The sequence below is a fragment of the Dipteris shenzhenensis genome, chromosome 8, assembly GCF_047967505.1.
Source record: "Dipteris shenzhenensis isolate YYH24624 ecotype China chromosome 8, Dip_SZ_1.0, whole genome shotgun sequence".
NCBI classification, from domain to species: domain Eukaryota; kingdom Viridiplantae; phylum Streptophyta; class Polypodiopsida; order Gleicheniales; family Dipteridaceae; genus Dipteris; species Dipteris shenzhenensis.
Genome location: NC_141603.1, coordinates 32,659,815 through 32,685,981, shown reverse-complemented (window position 1 = coordinate 32,685,981; position 26,167 = coordinate 32,659,815). Strand labels below are relative to the sequence as shown.

Genomic DNA, 26,167 nt, shown 5'->3' with positions numbered 1-26,167 from the left:
TCAAGTACAAGAGCTTTTGCCGAGCACTCTCCAGAACCAGGTTGAACTGTTGCTCTGCCACATCGATGCCCACCTGACAGCCCAGGTATCTGGCCGTCTCTCCTTTCGGGATCCACCGAAATCCAAAATCTGTTCCCCAGCCTCGAACCTCCTACCTCTCCTCCATGCCTGTGAAGAAGCCAACAGATTTGGTCCAATTTATGCGAGCTCCGGAGGCCTCGCAATACTCGGCTCTTGACGCAAAGTTCAAACTGGTTAATTCGAATCATACGGGGTTGACACAGCAACTCCAAGGGATTTAGGCTTCTATCACGCTCTTGAGCAGCACTGTTCAAGCGCTCACACATGTTGATGCTTTAGCTTCAGTGTTGGGCCCAAATATTACACCAAATCCCTATCCCGGAGATCAAAAATCCAGGACCAAGGAAGTGGTCGACACTTGGTTGCACAAGTGGCAAGTACACTTCCAGTTTCACCCTTATTCTAACGAGAAGAAGATGCAACTTGCAGCAAGGTAATTATCAGGGAAAGCATTACTTTGGTGGAAGGAACTACGGCCGAAGCCCTCCACCTGGATCGAATTTGAAGAGGTCTTCACGAAAGAATTTTTGAAGAGAAAGAAGGACTATGATATCGTAGGCAAGCTCAAGGCCCTCGATATGTCCAAACTGAATTTGACTTTCGAAGTTTATCTTCAGAAGTTTCGTGATTTGCAGACCAGAGCTACAAAGATGGACCCCGTCACCTTATTGGGCTTCTTTGTGGAGATTCGTATAAGCTTCAAATCAAGAAAAACAAGTGTATCACTTTGCAATAGGCCATGAACTATGCGCACATGTCTAATGATACTATGGCCAGCGCAAAGGGAACCACTACTGCCGACACAAGTGGGAAGAACAAGAGGAAGTTCTTGCAGTCACCAACTAGTACAGGGGAGTCGAAGTCCGTTGACAACGCCTCCAAGAAGAATTCAACTCAGACGAAGAATGGTAGAGCCCGTTTCCTACCCACCCTTAAGCTTAAGAAAGAAGGACAACGTTTAATTTGCGAGGAGCGGGGCCACACACGGAACGATTGTCCTAAGCGCAAGAACCAGATGCAAGCGCCGGTCCATGCAGGCCAAGGAACCAAAGCTAAGGGAGCTAATCAAGCATTGATGACAGGTATTTCTGTAAATGTCATTACTTGCCCACTTTCTTGTAATTGCACTTTAAAAAATTTGTTATTTAGCCCCCATGACCTTTTCCAAGCTTATGGAGAAGTAAGGGACCAAAGAGTTCACATTCTCTTTGACCTGCATAGCTCTCACAAATTTGTGAACTACAAACTTGTGCAGAGCATGGGGCTGTCCACGACACCTAGCGATCACACCTATGAGGTGAACCTTCCGGTTGGAAAGCAGTTTTGGGATCGTAAGGTCAACGAACTTTCTATCCAGATTCAAGACTACACAACTACTCTTACATGCTATGTTATCCACTTAGAACATGTAGACTTGTTGATCGGAATAGTGGTTTAAAACCCACAATATTCCAATTGGATGGAAAGACCATACACTCTCTTTTTTGGACAAGGACACCCAATTTTGTATTCATTGTGATGATATTCCCTCTTCTTAGGGACCTGTTGTATCTGTGATGCAGCTTCAGAATATATTAAACACTTCTGTGTATCGGTGTGTTTAAATTCCGCTTTCCTCATTTGTTGTCTCTGTTTATAACAAAAATGATTTAAGCATATTTACACCGAGAATTGAGAACGTTGTTGATGTATTCCCTGCACAACTGCCGGAAGGTTTACCCCCAGAACGGGCAGTAGATCATCGCATAGATTTAGTACCTGGGACTCAACCTATTAGTATTCCACCTTATAGGATGAGCCAACACGAGGAGGACGAGTTAGCTTCACAGCTTCAAGACTATCTAAACATGGGTTATATTCGCCCAAGTAAGTCACCCTTGGGTGCACTTGTCCTTTTAAGAAAGAAGAAAGATGGTTCTTGGAGGATGTGTGTAGATTATAAACGATTGAATAAAGTGACAATTAAGAATAAATACCCTCTTTCTCGTTCAGATGATTTAATAGACTGGTTGGCCGGAGCGAAGTACTTCCCTAAGATTGATTTGCATATGGGTTACCATCAAATCCATATCTATGCTATACACATAGATAGAACCCCTTTTCGTACTAGGTATGGCCGCTACGAGTTTCTTGTATTGCCTTTTGGGTTGACCAATGCTCATGCTACCTTCCAACAAATGACGAATGATTTGTTCAGAGATTATTTGGTTGTCATGTTTTTAGATGACATCATGATATATAGAGGATCACATTGGACACATCCGGATTGTCTTAGTTCTTTTAAGACAGCATAAGCTATATGCCAAGATGAGTAAATATGACTTCTTTATGAAGGAGATCATTTACTTAGGACACAAGATTTCTTCTAAAGGTATCAGCATTGATCTAGATCGTATCCAAAAGGTTTCGGAATGGCCCAGCTCTCGAACAATGAAACAACTTCCAAGGATTTACTGTCTTTTTACGGAAGTCAATGCGTGATTATTCTAACATCACGGCACCCTTAACCAACACGTTGACAGGTCGCAGATGCAAGTCTACCCAACCGATCTCTTGGAATGACGAAATGAGCAAGGCTTTTGAGACCTTGAAGAAAACTATGAAGGAAGCCCATGTTCTTGCGCCTTATGCTTTGGAGGCCGATGCGAGTGACTTTGCGATTGGGGCAGCTTTATTCCAAGAGGACAGACCTGTAGCTTTTGAAAGTAAAAAGCTAGATGACACTCAATATCGTTGGCCCAAACTAGAAAAAGAATTGTATGCAGTACTGTATGCTCTAAAGGTTTGGAGACACTACTTGTATGGTTCCAATTTCTTGTATTGATAGATCATCAGTCAATAAAGTATGTGTGTGACGGGAATTGAGGGGAAGAAAGGCTAGATGGGTAGAGTTAATGCAAGACTTCGATTTTGAAATACGTTATCAAAAGGGTTTATACCTAGATGAATCCAGGAACATTCCCAAACTCATCCTCTAAAAACACAACATAGTGCAGTTTCAATCTCACGAGAGTCACTCATAAGATTGAGAACCATAAACTAAATCATGCATAGCAGGGACTAGCTACTATGACATCCCCACTGACGTCATCAGCACCCAACAGTGGGTGTAGACCATAGTATAAAAGTATGCTCTCACACATACAAATCCACACACCCACACATACTTGAGCATCCATTTATATAAAGTCTTCGTATTGAGTTTCTGTCGGCACCCAAAGGTGAAGGGCAAACTCAGCCATGACGAAGGCTAGCACTAAAGGAGAAGACTAATCAAAAAGTAGTCCAAATCTCTTCATTCAAGCTACAACTACTTGTGAAGTCTAAACGATTTCATGTTAGTCTCTCCCAAACGAGCATCTAAATCTAAATCTAGCTGGTAGGGCAACGCACCATTTAAGATAGAAAGAATTATCGCAATACCAACAAGCCGCAACTTGGACGAAAACTTCACAAGGTGAAATTTGCATGTCCACTAATACGGCAGAAGCATATACCTAGATGAATCCATGAACATTCCCAAACTCATCCTCTAAAAACACAACATAGTGCAGTTTCAATCTCACGAGAGTCATAAGATTGAGAACCATAAACTCCATCATGCATAGCAGGGACTAGCTACTATGACATCCCCACTGACGTTATCGAAAGGGTTCCTTGAATAGTGTGGCAGATGCCTAAAGTCGAGTCTGTTGGAAAGGTCACCTCCCCATTTGTAAGCCCCCATATGAGGAGAGCATGGGGGAGGGAGACCTAGGCCCACAGAGAAAGAAGAGGATTCACAATGCATTCCATGTGAGTCTTCTAAAGAAATTCCAGGGGCCAGAGCCTACAGAGCCAGTATCAGAGGATCCACCAAAAGTGGATGAGCTAGAGGAGGTCCTTCAGCCACAGCAAATTGTGTACCATACTGTACGCAAAGGCCCTCAGGGCAAGGAGTTTTACAGGTATCTTGTAAAATTCAAGAATTATAAGGCATTAGATGCCAAGTGGATGGACGAAGACATGTTATCCGATCATCCACAGCTTTTGGATGTTTACAAGGAAGCTTTTCAATTGAGGTCAATTGAATAGAAGCTGAGGGGATGTCACTACAATGTAAATATCCTAAGTCAAAGTATAGTTGACCATTTATTTAATCATAATTAAAGAGTTTTATATGTGTTAATTATGGTCAAAGAGTTCTTTTAATGGTCAAAGAATTGACTACGGTCAAAGATACTTCACTCTAGTCAAGTAAACCTGACTTCGGTCGGGGAGACTTGGTTTATAACCAAGAGGGTTAACTATGGTTAACCAAAGAACTACAGACTTGACTACGGTCGGGGAGACTTCGTTTATTACCAAGAGAGTATTGACTTTGGTCAACGAGACTTGGCATGCGTGAAGAGGGTTAACACGGTTAACCAAGATGTGCCAACTTCGGTTGGAGAGTTGTGCCAACTTCCGTTGGAGAGACTTGGCTATAATTAAGGCACCTCGACCCTTGGTCAAAGCTCCTTAATTATGATCAAGAGTGTTGACTTCGGTCAACCAGAGAATAAATATATGTTTTTTATATTTGTTATGTGTGCACATGTGTTCAGTGGGGACGCCCACCGTGACTAGAACTAGTCCACAATGTATTGTTTGCATGCAAAGCGCTAACAATTAATGGGTGCCATGGTGGTGCGCTTTAATTAATTGTTGCAGGTACTAGGAAGAGTTATTTTCCTAAGCGCTACGGGAGCCTAATCAGAGTCTGGGAAGCGGTTCACGTGACCAAGTGCTTCGAAGACTCCAGAGTTGCCCTTAGTGGCATGTAATTAGGAAAGTAGTGTAGCAATTGACAAGTGGCTTGTTGCCAAGAAGGGGAGCCTGAGAGCTCATGTAATGATTCATTCATTTATTCACATTTTGGATTTTCATGCATGAACAACTCTACGCTGAACTATGTACCTCATCTTCTCTCAAGTAATAAAATCCTTGGGGGGGGTCCAGCCCGATTGTTGTCCTAGGCCCTAGTGTCTCTGTTGAAAGAGGGGGAGAGGGAAAGAAATGAGAGTGTTTCTACTGTCCTTTTCGAGGGAAGGTTTACAGTATCTTCCCTTGCCTATCCACCATGTCCTCCGGCTTCGCCTCCACTCCTGTTGTTAGCTTCCATAACTTTCGAGCCACTAAATGGCTCCGGATTTTCACCTTCCAGATCGGGTAGTTGATCGCGTCTAGTTTCCCAAACTCTCCCAAGTCAGGGATAGTGAATGAGAGAAAACTCGGGGAGGAGGAAGGGAGAGCAGGGGCTGAAGAGGCTGTAGCGGTCGACATCTTTGCTGTTATACCACACATCAAAGTCAACCAAACTCAAATTTCAGTAGACCAGAACTCTGAATGCACTTGACTGAACCTGAGTCACCCTCTTTCTTGTAAAGGCACAATCCTCTAGTCGTGGAAGTCGATTCCCAAGAGTGTTTGAATCAGAATCGTCCTTCGGCAAGGTCCCTGCCTTCAGGCTCCCACACCTGTGAGCCTCCTACTTGGGCTCTGATACCATGTTAGAAATGACCCAACAGAGGGTACGCACAGCGGAAGACTGATAGTAATGCCCAGGAGCTCACACAATGTGTGTGTGGGGTGTGGAATCACAAACTTCTTAACTTAATGTGCATAGATGTGCAAGCCAGTAAATAGACAATGCTCAGAGACAAATATAGCAGCAACACTTTATATTTCCATCCGTCCGCAAAGTAGGACAGGATACAATACCAAAAGGTTCTCCTGCTAGATGTCAAGCACTTCTAGATCTCCGAGCCTTCGTGCTCCACCTCAAGCAAATGTAGACTCTGTGTCTAGATCCCTTGCACCTTGCTGTCCAGAAGCCAGCCTAGGTGGGCAGCACCTTAAGCTCCAGTCTGCAGCCCTATGTCAGCCTCCTTTTCCTCCTGTGTGTAGGTCCAAGGGTGGGCTTGCTGCTGCTGCTGTCTGCTCCCCGTCTGCTGCTCCAAGTGATGATTGAATGAGGCCCAATGGCCTCTTTATATAGGCCCAAGGCCTGCTCTAAAAAACTGACCAGCAGCATCATTCTGGCCGACCCAAACAGGCTGACCAGTCTGCTGGAAAACCGCCCTTAAAGGGCTCTAATTACAAGAGCCCTTGGTCCACAACAATAGGGCGTTGGCCCTCCTTTCAAGGGCAGACCACCCCAAACCTGCTGCCTCCATGTCCTAGATCCATCGCAATCTGTCCCAGACTATCTGGCCTCTGCTCCAGGCTTGTTCCAGCTCTAGGGCTCCTGCCCGAGCTCCGTACATGTTCCTGAAACCAACCTCGTGGTGGAGCTACTAAACGAGCATCCACACCAATGCAAATGCAAAAAATGCAAAATGTCAGTACTAAATCCTAAGTACAACATAGTCATGTCATGTCGGTAGTCGACTATCTCATCATCATCATCATCATCACCATCAAGACATCAAGGTGGATGAGGCAATGGGGGCATGAAATCAGCGATAGAGTGATGTCGGCCACTCAAAGGTGCAGCCTTGGCATGTCTCCAGGTCATAGCTCTGCGTCCAACCAAGGCTACTATGACCCCCGTCAAGCGGGATCCGACTCTAAACATGGAGGGGATGTCCCCAAGTGTGATCTGTGTGTCAGCCTTCTGTCTGAGCTCTCGGGTCTAGGCTCTGGGTCACAGTCATGGGTGTCCATGTGATCTGGCTGGAAAAACTCCGTGATAGGGTTCTGAGAGGGATCAGCCAAGGAAAAAGTATGCTCTTGTCTCCGTGCTCGAAGTATCCTCTTGCGGTGTCTAAGTGCCTCATGAACGAAACCTGCCAAACATCGCTGGTCTGGGTAGGAGATGAATCAGGCCAAAACCCCATAGCTATCTCTGAAGAGGCAGTAGAAACGTCCTCGAATCTCTTAGTAAACAAGACACCTGAAGATGAAGTGCTCCTCTATCTCAATCTCCTGCATGTCACACAAAGTGCATATGCGCCTCTCCCTGGGTAGTCTCTCTGCTCTACTGCTCTCCATACGAAGTCTATGTGAAGAGACCTGGAACTGCCCAAGAGAGATCCTCGGTGAGTGGGGTAAGTAAATCTGAGTGTACCCTGGTGGATCAATGAACCCTCCGCTATGATATGTAAGAAGTGATCTCTGTAGAAGCCCAGCTTCACTGGAAGATTACTCGGGCCTAGCTAGGTCCGGAATGTGTGTAGCTGTAATAGATCCTCACAGATAAACTGGTTGACCTTGTTCAATAGGAGGGGAGAAAACGGAGCATCCATGCTATACTGGAATGGAGGTAGTCTATCCATATGGAGCCCCAGTCCCTCAAACCATCTCTCTGTGCGTGCATACCAGCACCTCTGGTCTCCTCCTGCTGCAAGTGCCATAGAAGAGGACAGTGCTAGCCATGTTAGCCTGCTACGCCCAGAGGTGTAATCCCCATACTCCCTGACTCGATACAAATACGTGGTGACCTGAAATGCAGCATCTAGCTGTAATGGGGGCGACCCAAACTCCCCCGATTGATCTGGTGAGGAACAGATGGCTTACCACGGATCATCCGTGATAACATGAGAACCTGTAGCTGCTCCACTCTGGCCCACTCTGTATCCGACAAGTATGGCCCCCAGCATGGACTGCCATACATTCCCGTTGGACGGACCAAGGAGTCAAAAAGCAACCCTTTGGTTCGTGGATCCTGAAATTGAGAGCGGAAGCACTGTCTCTCTAGCCTAGCCAATGAAGCATATGCTCTGCTCAAGCGTGCTTGCATCGCGGGTCTCATACTGAAGATGGGTCCGAAAAAGATGACCCCAAGATAAGTGTATGATCAAACTACCTCAACAGGTGACCTATCAAATGCGAATTGCTCCTGGCACACGACGGCTGGAGATGTATTGAAGATCATAACCTTGGTTTTACCCAAGTTGACCTTCAAATCTTGAGACTCACAAAAGGACTGTAGTGCGTCAAGTGTCTCTGAAGACCCTCTGTTGAGGAGCCACGTCATCTGCGTAAAGCAATATCCAGATCAACGTGCCCGCAAGAGAGCAACCTACCCCCCTGTGTCTGCATCACTGTCTCAAGCTCGTCAATGTAGAGGCCAAACAAGGTAAGTGATAATGGACACCCTTGTTTGACTCCAATAGTACTCATGATCTCATCTGTCCACCCAGATCATGCCCGGACTCTGCCTGAGACTCTCTCATAAAGTGCCATGACAGCCCAAATGATCTCCTGGTCGTAACCCAAATCTTGTAGGCTCCGTATGAGGCGGACTCTCGGAACCGTGTCAAATGCCTTGCAGAAATCCACAAAGCAACAGTAAACCCTTTGCTTCCATGCCCTCGCCTCCTCAATGATACATCTAAGCGTGAGAATGTGGTCCATGGTCCTATGATCACGCTAGAATCCGGCCTTTCATGCTACTCTAAGTCCTCGACACTTCGCAAATCAATTGACCACGAAATCAAATACTGATTCATAAATCTTGGACATGACATGTCCAATCATAATGGTCATGTAGTTCTCCGGGGTCATGGAATCCCTTGCCTTGTAAATAGGTGAGATAGTGTTAATGGTCAAGGTACATAAAAACCCCAAACAAACAGCTTCATTAAATAGCTTTGCTAAGATCAGAGCTAGGAGGTTAATCCCATATGCAATGAACTCATTGCATAGTCCCTCATGATCCTTCGCTCGGCTATTATAAAGCTTCATAACGGCATCCTTTACCCCCTCCCTAGTAAAGAGGGAGAAGGATCTAGGGCGTGGCATATTGAGAGATTAGGGACTGGCTGATTTGGGATATCATAGAGTGTACGTGCATAATCAAACCACACCTGAGTGTCACTGAGTGGTGAGGGGGAGCGTCCCTCTAGAAATCTCCGCCAAAAGTCCTTAGAGTTGTTATTGAACAAAATGTTCAGTAGCTCCTTCTCGTCCTGGCGGACAAAGTCTAGTTTCTTTATCCGTAACAGTCGACGGTACTCACGTAGCGTCTCTAGTTCGCTCAGAAGACTTTTTTTAGTTTCGAATCTGAGCTGACGGCGTAAAGCCTTACACTCATCATCGTACCAACTATTATAGGGTACGGTCCCAGGGGGTGGTGGGCAGGTGGAGCAGGTGGTATGGGGGACAATGTGAAGAGCAGCCTCGTGTAGTGATAGGGTGACTAGGGAAGCACGATCCTCTAATAGGGGTATGAAGTCAATGTAGGCGAGAAGTATGTACAGACGGCCAGAGTAAGTAGGTGAGTGATCACGATCAAAGCGTATATCATGATAGGTGGAGTAAGAACTCAACGGGGTGGAAAGTGTTGCACGACGGGGAGTGAAAATGCTAAAGAAAAGATAGGTATGATCAGCCCCTGGAGGGAGAAGTGCTACGGTAAAGTCAGTGATGCGAGATGTGAAGGCAAGGGATCCCATGATGTAGTCAACAATATTGGAGCCTCCCCCATGTGGAAAGCACGTGAAACCACCTGAGGCGGGCCATCTATCAAGACCATTATAAATAATGAGATCATGCATCTTGTCGAGGTCTAATAGGGCCTACCCATAAGATGTGAATGGTCCTCGTCTGTCAGCCGAAACCCGTAGCATACCTACCTCCTCAAGGTCAATGTCTGGCAGTAGAGTGGAATCATCCCTAAAGTCGAGGAGTGGTGCCTGACGAGCGCCTGTCCTCGCGTTGAAGTCCCCAACTAGGAGGACTTCTCCGCGGCTAGAGAAGTCAACAATGGACTGATCAAGAGCAACAAATGGAGATGTCTCATCCTCACCTCGAATATCTCTGGCAAAGTGCGAGGTCTCAGGGGGAAAGTAGCAAACTACAATAAACAGATCTCAGCTGTCCATGTGCCGAATCCGGATCCAAAGAAACCTGGAATGTGCATCTCTCTGCTCCACTAAGATGGCCCCCAAAAGTGTGAATCTGTAAAGGAATGCGACCCCTCCTGACCCTCAAACCCCTCCTGTATCCCTCATCTCATCTCTGTAGGAAGACTCCCATGTATACCCACTGACTACAGGTAGTGGGGGCGCTATGGACTCTGATGTTGTCTCTGTATAAAAGACTATGTCGTGACCAGTAAAGAATTCCGAGAAGTTCCCTGGTTTTGACCATAAGATACCATTACAGTTCTAGATGGTGCAGGATAGGGTTTCGGATATTTGGGTCTCAAAGACCCCACCTCCCTATGTGGGAGGGGAGATGGGTGCCCGATGAGGGCCTGTAAGGAGTTGTCCATCTCGTACTACTGCCCACTTCCCCTCCTTGCGGGCTTGATCCTGCTGCTGCAACAGGAAGTGCCTCTCCTCAACCTGTGTGGAGTGAGGTCCTCATCCATGGAGATTGCTGGTTGGTCTCGTAAGCCTGACCTATGACATAAAGCCGAAAGTCGTGCCTGAGCTTCAAAAAACCGTATGATCAGGGGCTGCTCTCGATTGGGGTCCCTCCCTACCTACTAGTCCTGTGCTCAGTCCCCCTAGAATAGTGGCCACGAAGGCCGTCGCCTCTACCATCGGTGTAGCCTCAATGCGTGGGATCCCATGTACTCTGAGGTGGAGCATGCGGGCTCAGAGATCTAGAAGTGCTTGACATCTAGTAGGAGAACCTTTTGGTATTGTATCTTGTCCTACTTTGCGGACGAAGCATTGTCTATTTACTGGCTTGCACATCTATGCACATTACACCCCACACACACATTGTGTGAGCTCCTGGGCATTACTATCAGTCTTCCACTGTGCGTACCCTCTGTTGGGTCATTTCTAACATGGTATCAGAGCCCAAGTAGGAGGCTCACAGGTGCGGGAGCCTGAAGACAGGGACCTTGCTGAAGGACGACCCTGATTCAGACGCTCTTGGGAATCGACTTCCATGACTGGAGGATTGTGCTCTTGCGAGAAGCAAAGTGACTCAGGTTCAATCAGGTGCGTTCAGAGTTCTCGTCTACTAAAATTTGAGTTTGGTTGACTTTGCTGTGTGGTATAACACCAGAGATGTCGACCGCTACAGCCTCTTCAGCCCCTGCTCTCCCTTCCTCCTCCCCCAGTTTTCTCTCATTCACTATCCCTAACTTCGGAGAGTCTGGGAAACTAGACACGACCAACTACCCAGATCGACGACAAAGACGATAAGGCACTGCTGGCAAAGGATTACGCTGGCAAAGGAAAGGGCAAGCCTAACGGTGACAAGTCCTAGAAAGACAACTCTAATGACGAGGAGACTTCCAAGAGGAAGCAGAAGAAGAAGTGCTACTGTGATACGCCATGACATTTTGCAAAGGATTGCAGAAAGAAAAAGGCGGATCGCCTATAAAGGGGCCGAAAGGTTCAGTCTTCAAAGAGCCAATGGGAGCAAGCCTAGTTTCCTAGTGCTAGGTATGATCTTGGATTGAGTCACGGACACGCCTACATCTTAGTAGTGTAGCCCAAGGCCCAGAAGCAGATCCAAGGCCTCTAGGCGCCACCTGGTGGTATGGGACACTAGACCGGTCAAGACCTAGTTGGGAGTTCGTGCCAGTAGCTCAGCTTGTGGCTCTGAGGGGACAACTCTTGATTAGGGATCGTATCTCGTAGCTGTCATGGTTGGGTGATGAGCATCCTGCTCAGATTCCTCACGTTTGGTTGTAGATGGGAAGGAAAAGATAATCGTAAGTGCGACATAGGAGTCAAGCAAGGCTTCCCCCTCTCACCAACTCTCTTTGATTTATTCATTAATTAAATAACACACGATGGAGAGGGAGTCCAAATTGCAGGTTATGCCTTACGCCTATGGATCTACACAACTGACGTGGTTCTCTTTGCAAAAAACCTAAAGGACATGTAGGCGCAGCTGAATGCATTGGGTAAATTATACAAACACTCAGGTATGCAATTAAACATTGTCAAGACAAAATTCATGATAATTCAAACACAAAACGAGTTATGTCAGGTCCAGGACAGCAAAATCGCTTTTTGCAGGTGCTACTAAAGGGAATCGCAATCCACTAGCAGCCTATTCAGGGCTCGTTGCTGGAATCGCAATTTGCCACGGTGCCTTTCAAGACAAGCAGTTGATGATTGCGCGCTTTTCCACGCTTCTTACCCCTTCCAGATTGGACAATTCAGTGTTATGGGTGCCCACGGGGCTGTTCCAGGTAATTTCGCAGTTTGCAGGAGCTCCCTAGCCTGTTCCAGAAATTCACAATTTGCCAGAAAGCTCTTCTGGCAAATCACTTTCAGTTTTCTCCTGATCTGGGCTGCTCCGGTGGTCTCCCACACTCTGCTTGCAAGTTTTCTTCATCTGCCAGGCCAGCTAGGTGCTTCCAGGCATTGTGAATTTCACCACGAGGCTTCCAGAGTTGGCGATTCTCCTCCAAGTTTTCCAGGGTTGCTTTTCCTCATTTCAATCTGCTCGGGTGCCAGGGAATTTCGTTTTTCCCTGCTTGCTGTTTTTCCCAAGGTTTCCCCAGCTTTCCTATCAGTTGATTGCTTTCCGGAAGCTTTGCTACTACCTCGAAACATTAAGATCCTTTTGCTTTGCGCAGCTGGCCTTTCTGTTTGCCAGGAACAGCCAGGTGTGGTTGTTTTACTGGCTCTTGTCTTGCTAGGATCCCTTGAGGGGTATTCAGAGCTACCAAGACAAATAGGGCTGATTTCTCTCCTGCCAGGGCTCCCCTAGTGGGTATCAAAGCTGCCAGGTTAGAACCCTCGGCCAGATTCGGAAGAAGGGCTGGCATGGAATGTTGCACTGGACTGGGATGCCTTTTTCTGTGATGGCAAAGCAGGACGGAAGTGCCTGTGAACAGATTATTCAGTTGGCTATCTGTCGATTGATGCACTGCGGTGCCATTCTTGCATTTGCATGCCTTCTGAATAAAAGATAAGTAAATACCAAAAGGGGCACTAAATTTAGGGCCAATCTGGTATTATGTGCAAGACGGGGGCGATCTGGCTCTCGAGTGTTCTGTTCTAAGTTGATTTTGTTTGCTGTGGAAAGTTCTATGTGGCTGTAAATTGGGTATTTGCTGGTTATCCGGGATATCAGCAACTTTCTCAAGGGGGTGAGATATGTGGTGGTTCTAGATGATGTTGGGATCACGGATATCATCATCTCTCTCAAGAGGTGAGGCCCGTTGTTGCTAAGAGAATTCAGTCAAAATGTTGTGCAGTGAAAGCACAGGATGTGCCGAAGAATAAGCCTTATGAGGAACAGCCAAAGACTGAGGAACAAGACGAGATCTTGATTCAAGAACAATTATTGGCACACAGTGGTCGAGTTTCCTCGTCGCTATTTGGATGTGATATGGATGGAGGAGGGTGAACTAGTGGATTCACCTTAGTTGATGCAACTTTGAGCCAAGTTCGATTGGGTCTCATTCAGGCTCAGCAAAGCGTGTGTCTAGAGCATTGCCTGATGCTCAAGAGGGGGGTAGCACCTCCACTCCCTTGGTTCAGACCGCTCCAGATATCTAGAGGTCGCTTGGTGACACTATCGGTGTCACCCGAGGTACCGCTTGCTGACGATATATATGCCGCGAGACTTCTGGATCAGTGTACTAGTCACTGTCAATTTCTAATTGTATATTTGGAATGGCTGGTTATCTCGAGCTCTACCAAGCCATCCATTCTATATATTTCCTGATTTTTCTTTATGCATTTCTGATATTTCAAGCACACATCTGAACAGGTACCTACAGAGTTTGCCACTCAGTATTTTCAGTTTTCTGATTTTTGTGCTTGCTGATTTGAACCAGCAAATGAGGACATTTGTTCTATTTCAAGAGGGGGGTCTGTCACATCACAGGGACATGAATTTCTACTTTTTAGGAATTTACGTTGACTGACCTGGCCTCAAACTGATTAAATATGTAAAGGACACTTCAGTGCAATTAATTCCATGGGCCAAGGCAAAGGATCTGAGGGTAAGAGAGGGGTAAAAATGCAGTGATTTGCAGGGCAAGTCAGTGCAGCTATTTTTGGCTCAAGTGGATTGGGGGCTAAGTCAGGGCTGGTTCAGCTTCCTCTCAGTTCAGAATCTCGTTTTTCTTGCTTCCCAGCTATCCAACACACCTTCCGGGAGCCTATTTGTTAGATCTGCCATCACCCAGGAGCCCTGCCAGGTCCAAGACAGCAAAATCGCTTTTTGCAGGTGCTACAACAGGAAATCGCAATCCACTAGCAGCCTGTCAGGGCCGGTTGCTGGAATCGCAATTTGCCACAGTGCCTTCCAGGACATGCAGTTAATGATTGCGCACTTTTCCAAGCTTCTTACCCCTTCCAGATTGGACGATTTAGTGTTATGGGTGCCCACGGGGCTGTTCCAGGCAATTTCGCAGTTTGCAGAAGCTCCCTAGCCTATTCCAGAAATTCACAATTTGCCAGAAAGCTCTTCTAGCAAATCGCTTTCAGTTTTCTCCTGATCTGGGCTGCTCCGATGATCTCCCACGCTCCGCTTTCAGGTTTTCTTCATCTGCGAGGCCAGCCAGGTGCTTCAAGGAATTGTGAATTTCACCAGGAGGCTTCCAGAGTTGGCAATTCTCCTCCGACAGGTTTTCCAGGGTTGCTTTGTCTGATTTCCATCTGCCCGAGTGCCAGAGATCTTGCCAGGGAATATAGTTTTTCCCTGCTTGCTGTTTTTTCCAAGGTTTCCCCATCTTTCCTATCGGTTGATTGCTTTCCGGGAGCTTTCCTACTGCCTCAGAACCTTCAGATCCTTTTGCTTTGCGCAGCTGGCCTTTCTGTTAGCCGGGAATAACCAGGTGTGGTTGTTTTGCTGGCTTTTGTCTTGCTAGGATCCCTTGACGGGTATTCAGAGCTACCAAGACAGATAGGGCTGATTTCTCTCCTACCAGGACTCCCCTAGTGGTACAGAGCTGCCAGGTTGGAACCCTCGGCCAGATTCGGAAGAATGGCTTACATGGAATGTTGCACTGGATTGGGATGCCTTTTCTGTGATTGCAGATCAGGACAGAAGTGCCTGTGAACAGATTATTCAGTTGGCTATCTGTGGATTGAAGCACTACGGTGCCATTCTTGCATTTGCATGGCTTCTGAATAAAAGATACTGAAAGAGGCGCTACGTTTAGGGCCAATCAAGTGTCCGGTGCAAGACGGGGGCGATCTAGCTCTTAGGTGTTCTGTTCTAAGTTGATTTTGTTTGCCTTGGAAAGTTCTAAGTGGCTGTAAATTGAGTATTTGCTGGTTATTATCTGTTCACTGCCCTTTGGGGATACCGGTTACAGTTGCATCATACAAATACCTAGGGCTTCAGTTTGCGGATAACTACAAGTGGAATGAGTACCTGGAAAAGAGAGGAGCTAGAGGGCTGCAAGCTTTCAAAGCAAATGCAGAACAGCACATTTATGAAGCTGTGATGGTGACACATGGCGGCTGACCTCAGCAGCAGTACGGATCAGTACGGCGCTGCACACGTGGCTGGAGAGAGCCTGGCATAGGGCAGAACCAGCAGGACAGAAGGGGCAGAGGTGAAGGCTATGGTGGTCCAGCCACCTGGCCATAGATGTGCCCAAGGGTAGGGCCCAATGTGGGCTGCCCTTGGGGCCAGGCAGCAGCCCAAAAGAGTCCAGCAACAGCCCTTATATAGGGCAGTAAAGTCAGCCCAGGAGGGGCCAGAAAAGTCGGCCAAGAGGGGCAGGAAGAACTGACCAGGTCAGCCAGATCTTGGGCCTGGGTCAGTGGAGTTCTCAGCCCCTTGGGGGCCTATAAAAGGAGAGCCTCCAGCCCTCATTCATCATCACTTGGAGCAACCCTCAGGACAGCAGACAGGAGCAGCAAAGGGGGAGCCTCAGGCCTACATTCAGGAGGACAAGGTGACCTAGGAGAAGCTGCAGACTGAGCTAGAGTGGCTGCCCACCTAGGCTGGCTTCCGGACAGCAAGGTGGAAGGGATCTAGACAGAGAGTCTACATATGCTCAAGGTGGAGCACGCAGGCTCAAAGATCTAGAAGTGCCAGGCTTTTAGTTGAAGAACATTTTGGTGTTGTATCCTGTCCTAGTTTCTGGACGGACGGAAATATAAAGTGTTGCTTCTATATTTGTCTCTAAGCATTGTCTATTTACTGGCTTGCACATCTATGCACATAAGTTAAGAAGTTTGTGATTCCACACCCCACATCACACTGTGTGAGCTCCTGGGCATTACTATCAGTCTTCCCCTGTGCGTACCCTCTGTTGGGTCATCTCTAACAATGTGTACATGGTCTGCCTCAACAAGCTTGAGAAAATGGTGAAAAAAAGATCCCACGCAAGGCAATGGAGGCCACAAAAACCACGGAATGGCACGAAGAAGCCGTTAAATGGATGGAGCTTTGGGAATACATGCTGCAGATATCCCTGATCATGTGGAAGATATCAGAAATCTGGTTACACAAATACGCTACAGAAATTATAGCAAGACTTGGGACTGAAAGTGGAGTTCTACAAATGGAAAATCAATCCAATGGATGAATACGAAACGCAAGAGTACCTCGGGGAGGATGTATCACTTTTCAAATGGCACTCAATATGCAAAAGAAGGACCAGCTCTCACAATTTGAAGGTGAAAGGGGTAGATGGACAAGATCCAAAATCCCAAGGGATACAAGAGCTTGCAAAATCTGCCCCCCTAGGAGGTAGAAAAATGAAGAAGACACGCTCTTCTATTGCCAAACATACACCGATATCAAGGGAAAATACAGTAGCAATGCTACCATTCTCAAAGCCCTCCTGGAACATCCAGCTAAGTAATGGGCACCTGCCTAAAGGAAGTTCAAGGGAGCAAATTCCTCGACCCAGCACACCAGTTAATTAGACACATACTGCACCATATATATATTTTTCTCAGACTTTTTGGATGTAAGAGCACTTTTGATAGTAGTATCCAGTCCCATAGATCAGGCAGTCTTTAATACAAGATGATATAGAATGAAGACGTGCCAGAAAGAGGTAGAGACTTTGTTGGAAGAATCCATAAGCACCATCAGAAAATGTCAACTTCATATTCAGATATTACTACTTATCCCTTCTCTTCATATGTGAGAGCTTCAATGGGAAAAAAGGTCAAAACCCTTCCATTATGAACATAGAAATGATAGGTCACGAACTTTACCTGCCATGATGTTGCAATGGTTGGCACAGCACCAGCATTAAGAGCATCTAAAAAGGATTGGGTGAGGCCTGCTAACAAAGGACCCGTCATGATGGTGGATCCAAGTTGCTTTGGTTTTGTCCTCTCAAAAATGAACCTTGTTAGTGTATCCAGGCCAGCACGAAACTCAGGGCGCATCTTTTCAAGCTGTTGGCCACAAAAAGCAAAAGTAAGGGCAGGCCATATGTAAAGAGATGCAAAGCAGTACTCGTAATGTCAACAGATGCAAACTTTTACTGCCATTTTACTGCACATACACTAACTTGGGACAATGTACTCTGTGGTAGTGAATCTACTTGAAAACAACAATCTATTTCCCCAGATAAGAAGCCAAACAAAGCTCTTTAACATTGAACATTCTCAAAATAATCCTATAGCAAACAAATCTCTCCACAATGATTCAGCCTTCTTAAAAAGTGATGCACTGGCATTGAAGCACACTTACAGGAATTCTATCCAGCCGTTGCAAATCACGCTCCTCATTGAGTGGTCGAACCAATGTGAAGCATTCACGATCAGGGAAGAGAGCACGAATGGATTCCCGAATCTTGTCCAAACAAAAGAAAACTGCATCATTGAGAGATCAACCTATTCTAACCCTACTCAAATAGCAAAAATATAATAAATATTAATATATTAATACCCAAATGAGAATTCGAATTGGTGTCTACAATTCAACTGCAAGATTTACATTGCCCTTGAGCTACGATTGACTACCTATATTTGAAATTTGAGTCATCCCTGAAAATTATAGTACTCAAGGAAACACTTGAACGATGTGCAAATATAGAAATCTGACCTCGTTTTTAGCTGCAATTGCCTTCCCACTTCCAGCCATAGGTTGCAATGCAGACTCAAGATATTCACGCGGAGTGATTCTTCGGCCATTTTCAACAAGATCTAGATAGAAATCCTGAATGGATGTTGCATTTCAACCACCCCAACCACAAATTAGAAAACTATGAGTAAGGTCTTGCAATCCTCAACACAATTATAGCTTTTAAACAAAGGAAACCTCCTCATAAAAGTCATTTTAAGACTGCCCTTGAGGTGTTTACACTATAAGCTGCACGCTTTACCACTGCAGAGGCTCTAATTCATAGGACCTAGCTTGTAATATGAAAGAGAAATCCTTATTTGGCCTTCATTCATAATTCTCAGCCAAATGACTCTGAACCAACTAATCTACAAATTAAGTAATTCCCTTGTGGCAACAGAACACAAGACATTACAAAAGCCTCATATTGGGATGATTTCATACACCCAGCAATACGTATGTAAAGTATATCCAGAGAACCAAATAAACTAGCCTTTCGCCTAAAATGAGGGTGCTGATCCACCATATAAACAAGCCTTATAAAAATATCTGCATCTCTCTATTCCCTCTCGAAGGGCTTTGCCAAAATGATAGGTATTTCAATAAGAGGTTCAGGCAGGCACACAAACCACGCCGAGATTTAACAATCCCAAAAGGCCACATCCAGTGGCAGATAGTGCAGGAATATTATAATGGACATAGATTATTGAATTCTGATTTGTTTCTCCTTATCATTGCCCCAGAAGCTAGATGTCTATAAACCAAATAACTTGTTCCTCCTCCTCATTGCCCCTGAAGCTAGACAATAGACATCCAACATAAGTCTCACCTCCTCCTAGGCACAATGATACTAGGGAGAGCCTCACTAAGGCAAAAGTCCTACCTCATTTTAAGATGATTGTTTTAGCATAATAACCAGGGAACAGGAACGTTTCAGGAAACGGGAACAAGAATGCCATGTCATATGACAGGTCATATGACACGTCAAACATATGACATAAAACCATACTAGAACATGAAAGAAACTAAGTTTTACAGCAAAACCATACTAGAATATGAAAGAAACTAAATTTTTGAACTTTCAGTTTCAGCTCTAGAACTTTGAAAACGCACATTTGGAGCATTTGATAATCTATGCTTCCAATATGTGGATAACTAAATGCTTCCCTAATATATGAGAAGACAAATTCCAATATCCCTAATATATGAGGAGGAATTCCTGAGAGTAAAACAAAAAGAAAGGGGGGTTTGGGGATTTTTTTTTTTTTTGGGGGGAGGGGGTGTCGTCTTGGACGTTTGGTCTTTGTCTAGAACCACGTTCCCATGTTCCAACAGAGGGAAAGGCGGCAGGTCTGGTCACCTAATTTACAGACTGCCAGGTAGGGTATTCTGCAGACCAAGTCGGCTGACTTGGATCTGGTATCTGCCTATAAAAGGGCTAGCCTTTCAGCCAGCCACCTCATGCAAACTGATGCCTTTCTCAGGCCTCATGATAGCAACAGTTTGGCAGAGATTTCTTGTGATATTTCTCAGGAGTAGCAGTCTCCTAGAATGCGACTTTTGTATCAGGCATCCTCACTGGTGATCCGTGCTCTTTTTCAGTGGAGTTTGCCCACGTTTTGTGGATAAATTAGTGCTGAGAGTTCATTCCGCTGCACTAGGGTTTGCTGTTGATCTGTACCCTGCTTTCTAACATTCTTTTCTTTGTTTTTCCTTTTTTTTTCCAAATAAAGGAACCTTCTATTAATGCTTTCTTTGTTTTTCCTTTTCTTCAGAATGCTGATTGGGTGATTTCCTGGAAGTTGCATTTAATTGCGATTACTCTCTGGAGATAAACACAACTGCCAACTGACCCTCTGAAATTTGGACAAGTCTCGCCAGTACCCAGGTAAGCAATGGAAGAGGTAGGACAGGTGTCCCTAGGTTCAGATCAAATAACAATTGAACTCTTTTTTCTTTTGTTTTGTTTTTTTTTTAAGAGCAGGCAAGGGTTTCACATGTTAAAGCATATCGATTTTTCTTTTGTTTTTTTTAAAAAAAGGGCAGAGGGTGTTGGCAGCGTTCTCTTATGAAGGGCAGGACCATTCCTTTGCCTGCAGGTCAATTAAAAGGGTGAAGTGGCACTACATTACAAAAAAAAACAAAAATTAATTTCTGCTTTTCTATATGATGTGGATGAGAAAACAAAACTAGAAGCTCAAGCTGAAATAAAGAAGAAAATAACAGTACAAATTCAGCAGTATTCATGAGAACATGGATGTTAGTCTTAAGCCTTCTGGTATTACTTATTTTGGCTCCCATTTCCTTCAAGACAAGGGTATTGAAAACACTCTAAATCTCTGCTAAGTTAGGTTTGATGGAAGAGTGTTTACACGTAAAAGCCATAGGAAAACTGGTGAATATTGTCCCAACTCAGCAGCAGAAGATCGATTCTGAGATGCCCTCACTCGGATATGTTTGGTCATCTCTGTAACTAAGGACATCCGGTCCAATGCTGCTTCATCAATGCCTCCCATCTGTGTACAGAAAGTTATCTACGAATCATCACCAGAACTCTTTTACAGGTCCAAACTCATATGTTCAAGATAAACCAAAAAACTTAACAAATTCGTCCCTCACACTTTCAAATTTTGCTCAATAATCCAGCAACTAAGATCAAGACAACCTAGCAGGTCATGTCTATTCTTGTGAAGAAATTATCATCCTCATAGCAGTCGTTGGAGAACAATTTGTCAAATAACAAATTTCGTTATCATCACAGCCATGTTAGAGGACTCAGGACAATAAGACAAGAAATCTGCCCATCACCACAGTAGACATGTAAACCGACCTGATTATAGACAAACATGCTAGATAGAAGCACGGCCAATGAGAAAATTTGAGTGCTATAAGTTCCCTGGTCAAGCCAAAAGCACAGGAATGTGAGTATAGAAAACAAACCAACCCTCAAAGAGACAAAGTGCCTTCTCAAGATAATACAGTTTATGAATTAGCAAAGCAAGAGATTGTGAAGGAAATATACAGTTTGGTCATATGCATCAATGCCTTCACTGTCGAGAAGCAAGAGACTGTACTCCGTTCCATCAGGAGCTATTCTTTTAAGCGGGGTGCTCCACATCCAAAGACCTTTTGTACACGGTCGATGTGTTGGTGCCACTTGAAACCCACTGCTCCGGCCTAAAAGCTTTCATCCATTATTTTCATAAAAAAGTCAGCAATAAAAGTCAACAGAAACAATGCTGCACCTTAAAAAAGCCAACAAAAGCAGTACCAGAGACAAGACTTCTATGAGGAAAACCACAGACAAATATTGAGAGAAACTCACTGCCACCTTTTTCAAAAGCTCTAAACTATCATTACCTGTGATATTTGCCAGTAAACACAAGGCACATGCTCACTTTCACCTTGGGAAGAGTGATATGCTGCTCCTAAAGTCAGTTACTTCACAGATACCCTAATTGAGATCATTATTGTAACATTCCTAGATAACCAAAGGTTGCCTATGAATCTACCAACCAAATATCATCAGGACAAGAACTTGTAGCTATCTCACCTAAGTTTTTGTAATGTTCAAAGGACATCCATTTAGAAAGAAAGAAAAAGAAAGATATATTAACGTCCGCGGAAGGCCTCGTGGGCCTATGGGTAAAAGTGCGGAAAACACCAAAAGGGAAAAAACTCATACAAGCCACAAAGGGCTGGAGCAAAGGGCGCACTAAGGCCCTTGCTGAGTACTATGATGAAATAAAGAGCTCAATAGCTCAAGCAAAATCAAATACAAAACATGTCGTATCATATCATATCATGTGCTATCTGAGTATAGAGAGAGAGAGAGAAGAGAAAAGGAAGGGGAAGGGGGGGGGCGCGGGCGCGGGCAGCAGTTTTGAAACAGCCCCAACCAGGTCAAATCACTTCTGACCTCAATGGTGTAATAAATCCAAGCCAGAAGCTTAGTGTCATCATTCCGTGGGACACTCCCACAAAACAATATGTAGGGATTCGAGCTAGCAGCTCACCTCCCAGCCATAGGCTCTACATTGAGCCACCCCTAAGCTTAAGGTCCGTCTAGACCACCACGAGAGCAAACTAGCCTCAAGGTCAAGACACACGTCCCATTACCACTTGCCCCTTCCTCTAGCTGCTTCTCTCTAGCCATCAAGTCTACAACCAAAGGAGGCTTCAACTCCTCGGACCCCAAATACTGACCCGTTGGCTCATACTTATAGGCCTGGCATTGGCTATCTCTAGCAATAAGCCCTAAAATTAGGCTACATGCATAATGTAGCCTTACTTAACTTAAAAGTCATGATTTTTCCTGATTAGCTCTGCTAATCATGGAATAGCCACGAGATCTAAACCTTGTCCACCCTAGCTCTAGTATCAACCTTAGGTTAATCCAAACCTTGGGTTAGATTACGCCCTAACCTAGATTCAAGAGAGTCCAGTCTTGGTTAGGCCCTAGTTAGTTCAATTACGGACATAACAGGTATACATTATCAAAGCAGAAGCTGCATGCCTTACACATTAAGATAATGTCACCAGGAAGGAGCATGGTTGGCTTGCTCAGCACACGAGCTTTGGTTGAGAAATAGCGAAATCCATGCATGGCCCTATGATGTTCTCGTGTATTTGTATCAAACCAACATACGGATCTTTCATCTCTTTTTAATACATACAAGGAAAACTCATTCCTCATGAAGGTTAGCACTAAGGTAAGTGAACAAAACCTACTTTTGAACAAGAGCTCTCGAGTCTTGTAAAGCTAAGCAGTGCTTATGACATGACTAGTATCTCTCAAAAAGCCCTAAGAAGGTAGTACAACCTTGCTTCAAAAGAACAAAAGCACTTGTACCTCTTGGCAACAAAATACCCTTGTTGTCTTTGTTAGAAGTCACTAACCCACGTGTGAGCCCCCAAGTGAGGAGGACAAAGGGTCCGTAGACTGATAGGGGTTAGGGTTACCTGGAGCAGTTTGTGCGGCTCTCTGCTGTGCTTTGGAGCAGTGGCTGGCATGGGTAGAAGACCCTAGTACAGCCGCGAAGTACAGCCGCGATGGAGCAGGAAGGTCATGCATGGGACCAAGGCAAATGGGCACAAAGGATAGGCCCCTGCCAAGGCCTCCACAAGGGAGGCAGCCTGTAGCAGATGGCAAGTCCTACAGACTGGTTTTCACGGCAGATCTGGTTGGTGGAACCTATAGACCCAATTAGGTTTCAGTCGGATGTTCAGAGCTGGTTTCCAGCATATATAAACCCGCTCCACATCTCTACACTTAGTGCAACATTCACTGAAGCCCTTTGTGCAGGCAGCGTGTGTTGGGGTAAAGGCACATTGCCTACCCTTATATTAAAGAATTAAAGTTAGGACACCTATGACTGTCTTAAGACAGTCATAGGGTAAACCTAATCCTAATAAAACTTAAGTGAGTTTGTGGTGTGGCTCACTCATCACTTCACACCCGCACTATTGTGTCTCTCTCACTCTCACTCTCTTGCTCCCTTCCTTCTCTCTTCCCCCTCTCAACTGGTATCAGAGCCCCCCCCTCCTCTCCTCAGCCCCCTCTTCCTTGCCTATCCCTTCCAGTACGGACGTACGGCCAGATCCGTACGGCCGTACGTCGTCCGTACAACTGTACGGACTGACTGTGGTGCAGGGGGCGGCGCATTGGCAAAGGCAGGACGCAGGAGCAGCAGCTCGTCGAGCAGCTTCAAGGGCGGAGCTGCATCAGGCAGCTGCACAGCAGCTGCTATAGCTGCGTCGCGCTACCCCAAGGGCGGCGCGTTTTCGAAGTGCAGCTCCAAGGGCCTCCAAGGGCGGCGCGTTTTCGAAGTGCAGCTCCAAGGGCCTCCAAGGGCGGCGCGTTTTTTTTTCAAAGGGCAGCTCCAAAAAGGCGGCGTTTTTCGCTGCTAGGGCTGGGCGCGGGAAGCAGCAGGGCTGGGCGCGGGAAGCAGCTGCTAGCTGCAGCAGATCGGCGCCGTGTCACGTCCGCAGTATCTGTTAAGCCCTCGGTCGTCGCACAGGCTACAGCTAGGTACACGACTGTACGGCCGTCCGTACCGTCGTACGGACTCCGTATGAGTGTCCGTACAGTACGGACGACGTCGCCGTATCTACAGGAAGCTGTTGTACGAATTCCGTACAGCCATTGTACGGCCGTACGGATCTCCACAGCACAGCAGGGAGATACACCATTTCGGTGTTTCGGGATCTGTGTCAGAGTTTTTTTTTGGGGGGAACCGTGCTGCAAGCAGGACAGAAGTACAGCAGGATTTTCTATGCATTTACTGAGTGAAATTCTCAGTTTTGGGTGATCTTATCAAAGGGCTTTAGCCTAGCAGTTGGTGCATTGTATGCCTTGAGGCAGTGTGTTGACAGGGAGCACACATCTGCTTTGTTTCCGCAGTGCATTTGGTGACATTTGTTGCAGGTCACATTCTTTGTACACACTCTGAAAATCTCAGTTGAGCCACGCTTGGTCAGGGCGCATCGAGTTTACTCGGTCCCTAACTGCCCATCGTTGACAGTGCTCAAAAGATTTTCTTCTTGGTGTCTGTACGTTGTGAGTTGTGTTGTTACTGATTACACAGGGGCAGTCTATGCTTTGCACATTGTCAGGTACAAGTGTTAGAGAGATTTATCATATTGCTTGCTACCTCAGTGTTGAGGTGTTCTCCACTTGATTCAGGTGTCAGATCAAGGGGCTTTTGCCCAGACTTTGTTTGACAACACTTGGGTTACCAACAGAGATCTTCAGATGCATTTTCTCCCCTTGGTATAAGGGTGATTGCTTGGGATTTATCCCATTTCCTGTTGCAGGTTTTGTGACAGGCTGAAGGGTCATTTATTTTTTTTTGGGTGTTTGTCAAGTGATTTCTGCAATTTGAGTCAGTGACATACCTCATCTGAGGTGGGAGAAGTGATCAGTACAGTCAGTACAGCAGTGTTTACAGCAGTCTGAAATGGTTTTGTCAGATAAGTATGCACTGTTAAGCTCTTGTTGAGCAGCAGCAGCAGTCTGAAATCACTGTTTTTATGCCTTCTTTGAGCTCAGAACAGTTTGTCAGAAGGTACAGTATTTGCAGGGACATTTACTGTTTTGCTGCAGATTTTACTGACAGTCAAAACAGCACCTTTGAGAGTGCTTCTGGCTCTTGAATAGAGCAGGCTTTTCTGAGAAATCAGAACTTTTTATTCAGTCTTTTTACTTCCAGGGAGTCAGGTACTTTCCTCATCTGATATGGCATCAGGAGGAGGTGATTCTTCAATTCTTAACATTAAGAAACTGGAAGGAGCACATAACTATGCATTATGGGCAGAACAGTGCTTAAATGTTCTTCTGTTAAAGAAGATTGCTAAGCCCATAAGGGTAAAGGGTGTCAAGCCATCTGACATGGCAGCTGATGATTGGGAAGAGCTTGATTTGTCTGCGAGGGCAGCTATTATGCTCACTATTTCAGACACTCTTGTGTTCAATGTACAGGCTGAAAAGACCTCCTATGGTCTATGGCAGAGACTAGAGGAATTGTATGCCCAAAAGAGCTCAGCTAGTAAGGTTTATTGGCTGAAGAAGCTGGTCGATCTTCGCATGAAGGAAGGTACAGCTATGACCTCACACTTGAGTGAGTTCAATGCTATCTTTACACAGCTGATTGCACAGGGGTTGAATCTTGATGAGGAGTTCAAGGCTACTTTCTTGTTGTGTACTCTTCCTGAGAGTTGGGACACTTTCAAGACCACCCTGTCAAACTCAAATGCCACTCTTATTTATGCTGATGTAGAGAGCTCTCTCCTTATGGAGGAGATGAGCAGGAAGAATAATGCGGGCAGCAAGTCTTCAAATGCTTTGCAGGTACAGGATAGAGGCAGGACTCAGCAGAAGGGGAGATCTGCTAGTAAGTCCAAATCCCGCAGTCAGTCCCGTGGCAAAAAGGACATTGAATGCTTTTATTGTGGCAAGAAGGGACATGTGAAGTCGAAGTGCTTCAAGTTCATACGGGATCAGAAAGCCAAGAAGGCTGAAACACAAGATGCAGGAAATGCAAGCAAAGGCAAAGGCAAGGCCAAGATAGTTGAATTGGATGCAGTGAATGTTGCAGCAGAGGACAGTGACAGTGACATACATGATGTTTTATGCTCTTCTGCTGTAATA

The 26,167-nt window shown here is 45.6% G+C and overlaps 1 protein-coding gene across 2 annotated transcripts in view; it reads right to left on the bottom strand.

The window, feature by feature from the left end:
* The window catches only part of LOC147899396 (uncharacterized), a 103,138-nt gene that overhangs the window by 61,832 nt on the left and 15,139 nt on the right, over positions 1–26,167 (bottom strand). For both annotated transcript variants that reach the window (XR_015541397.1, XM_087377891.1), the window contains exons 2-7: positions 21,041–21,202; positions 20,849–20,914; positions 20,391–20,534; positions 18,001–18,114; positions 17,647–17,748; positions 17,163–17,348 (exon numbers count right to left, since the gene is read on the bottom strand). Coding sequence is in view for 1 of the 2 variants with exons in the window: in XM_087377891.1 (XP_087234017.1) it covers positions 17,163–17,348; positions 17,647–17,748; positions 18,001–18,114; positions 20,391–20,534; positions 20,849–20,914; positions 21,041–21,202 (774 nt within the window). In the remaining variant the exon portion in view is untranslated. The remainder of the gene's footprint in view (positions 1–17,162; positions 17,349–17,646; positions 17,749–18,000; positions 18,115–20,390; positions 20,535–20,848; positions 20,915–21,040; positions 21,203–26,167) is intronic.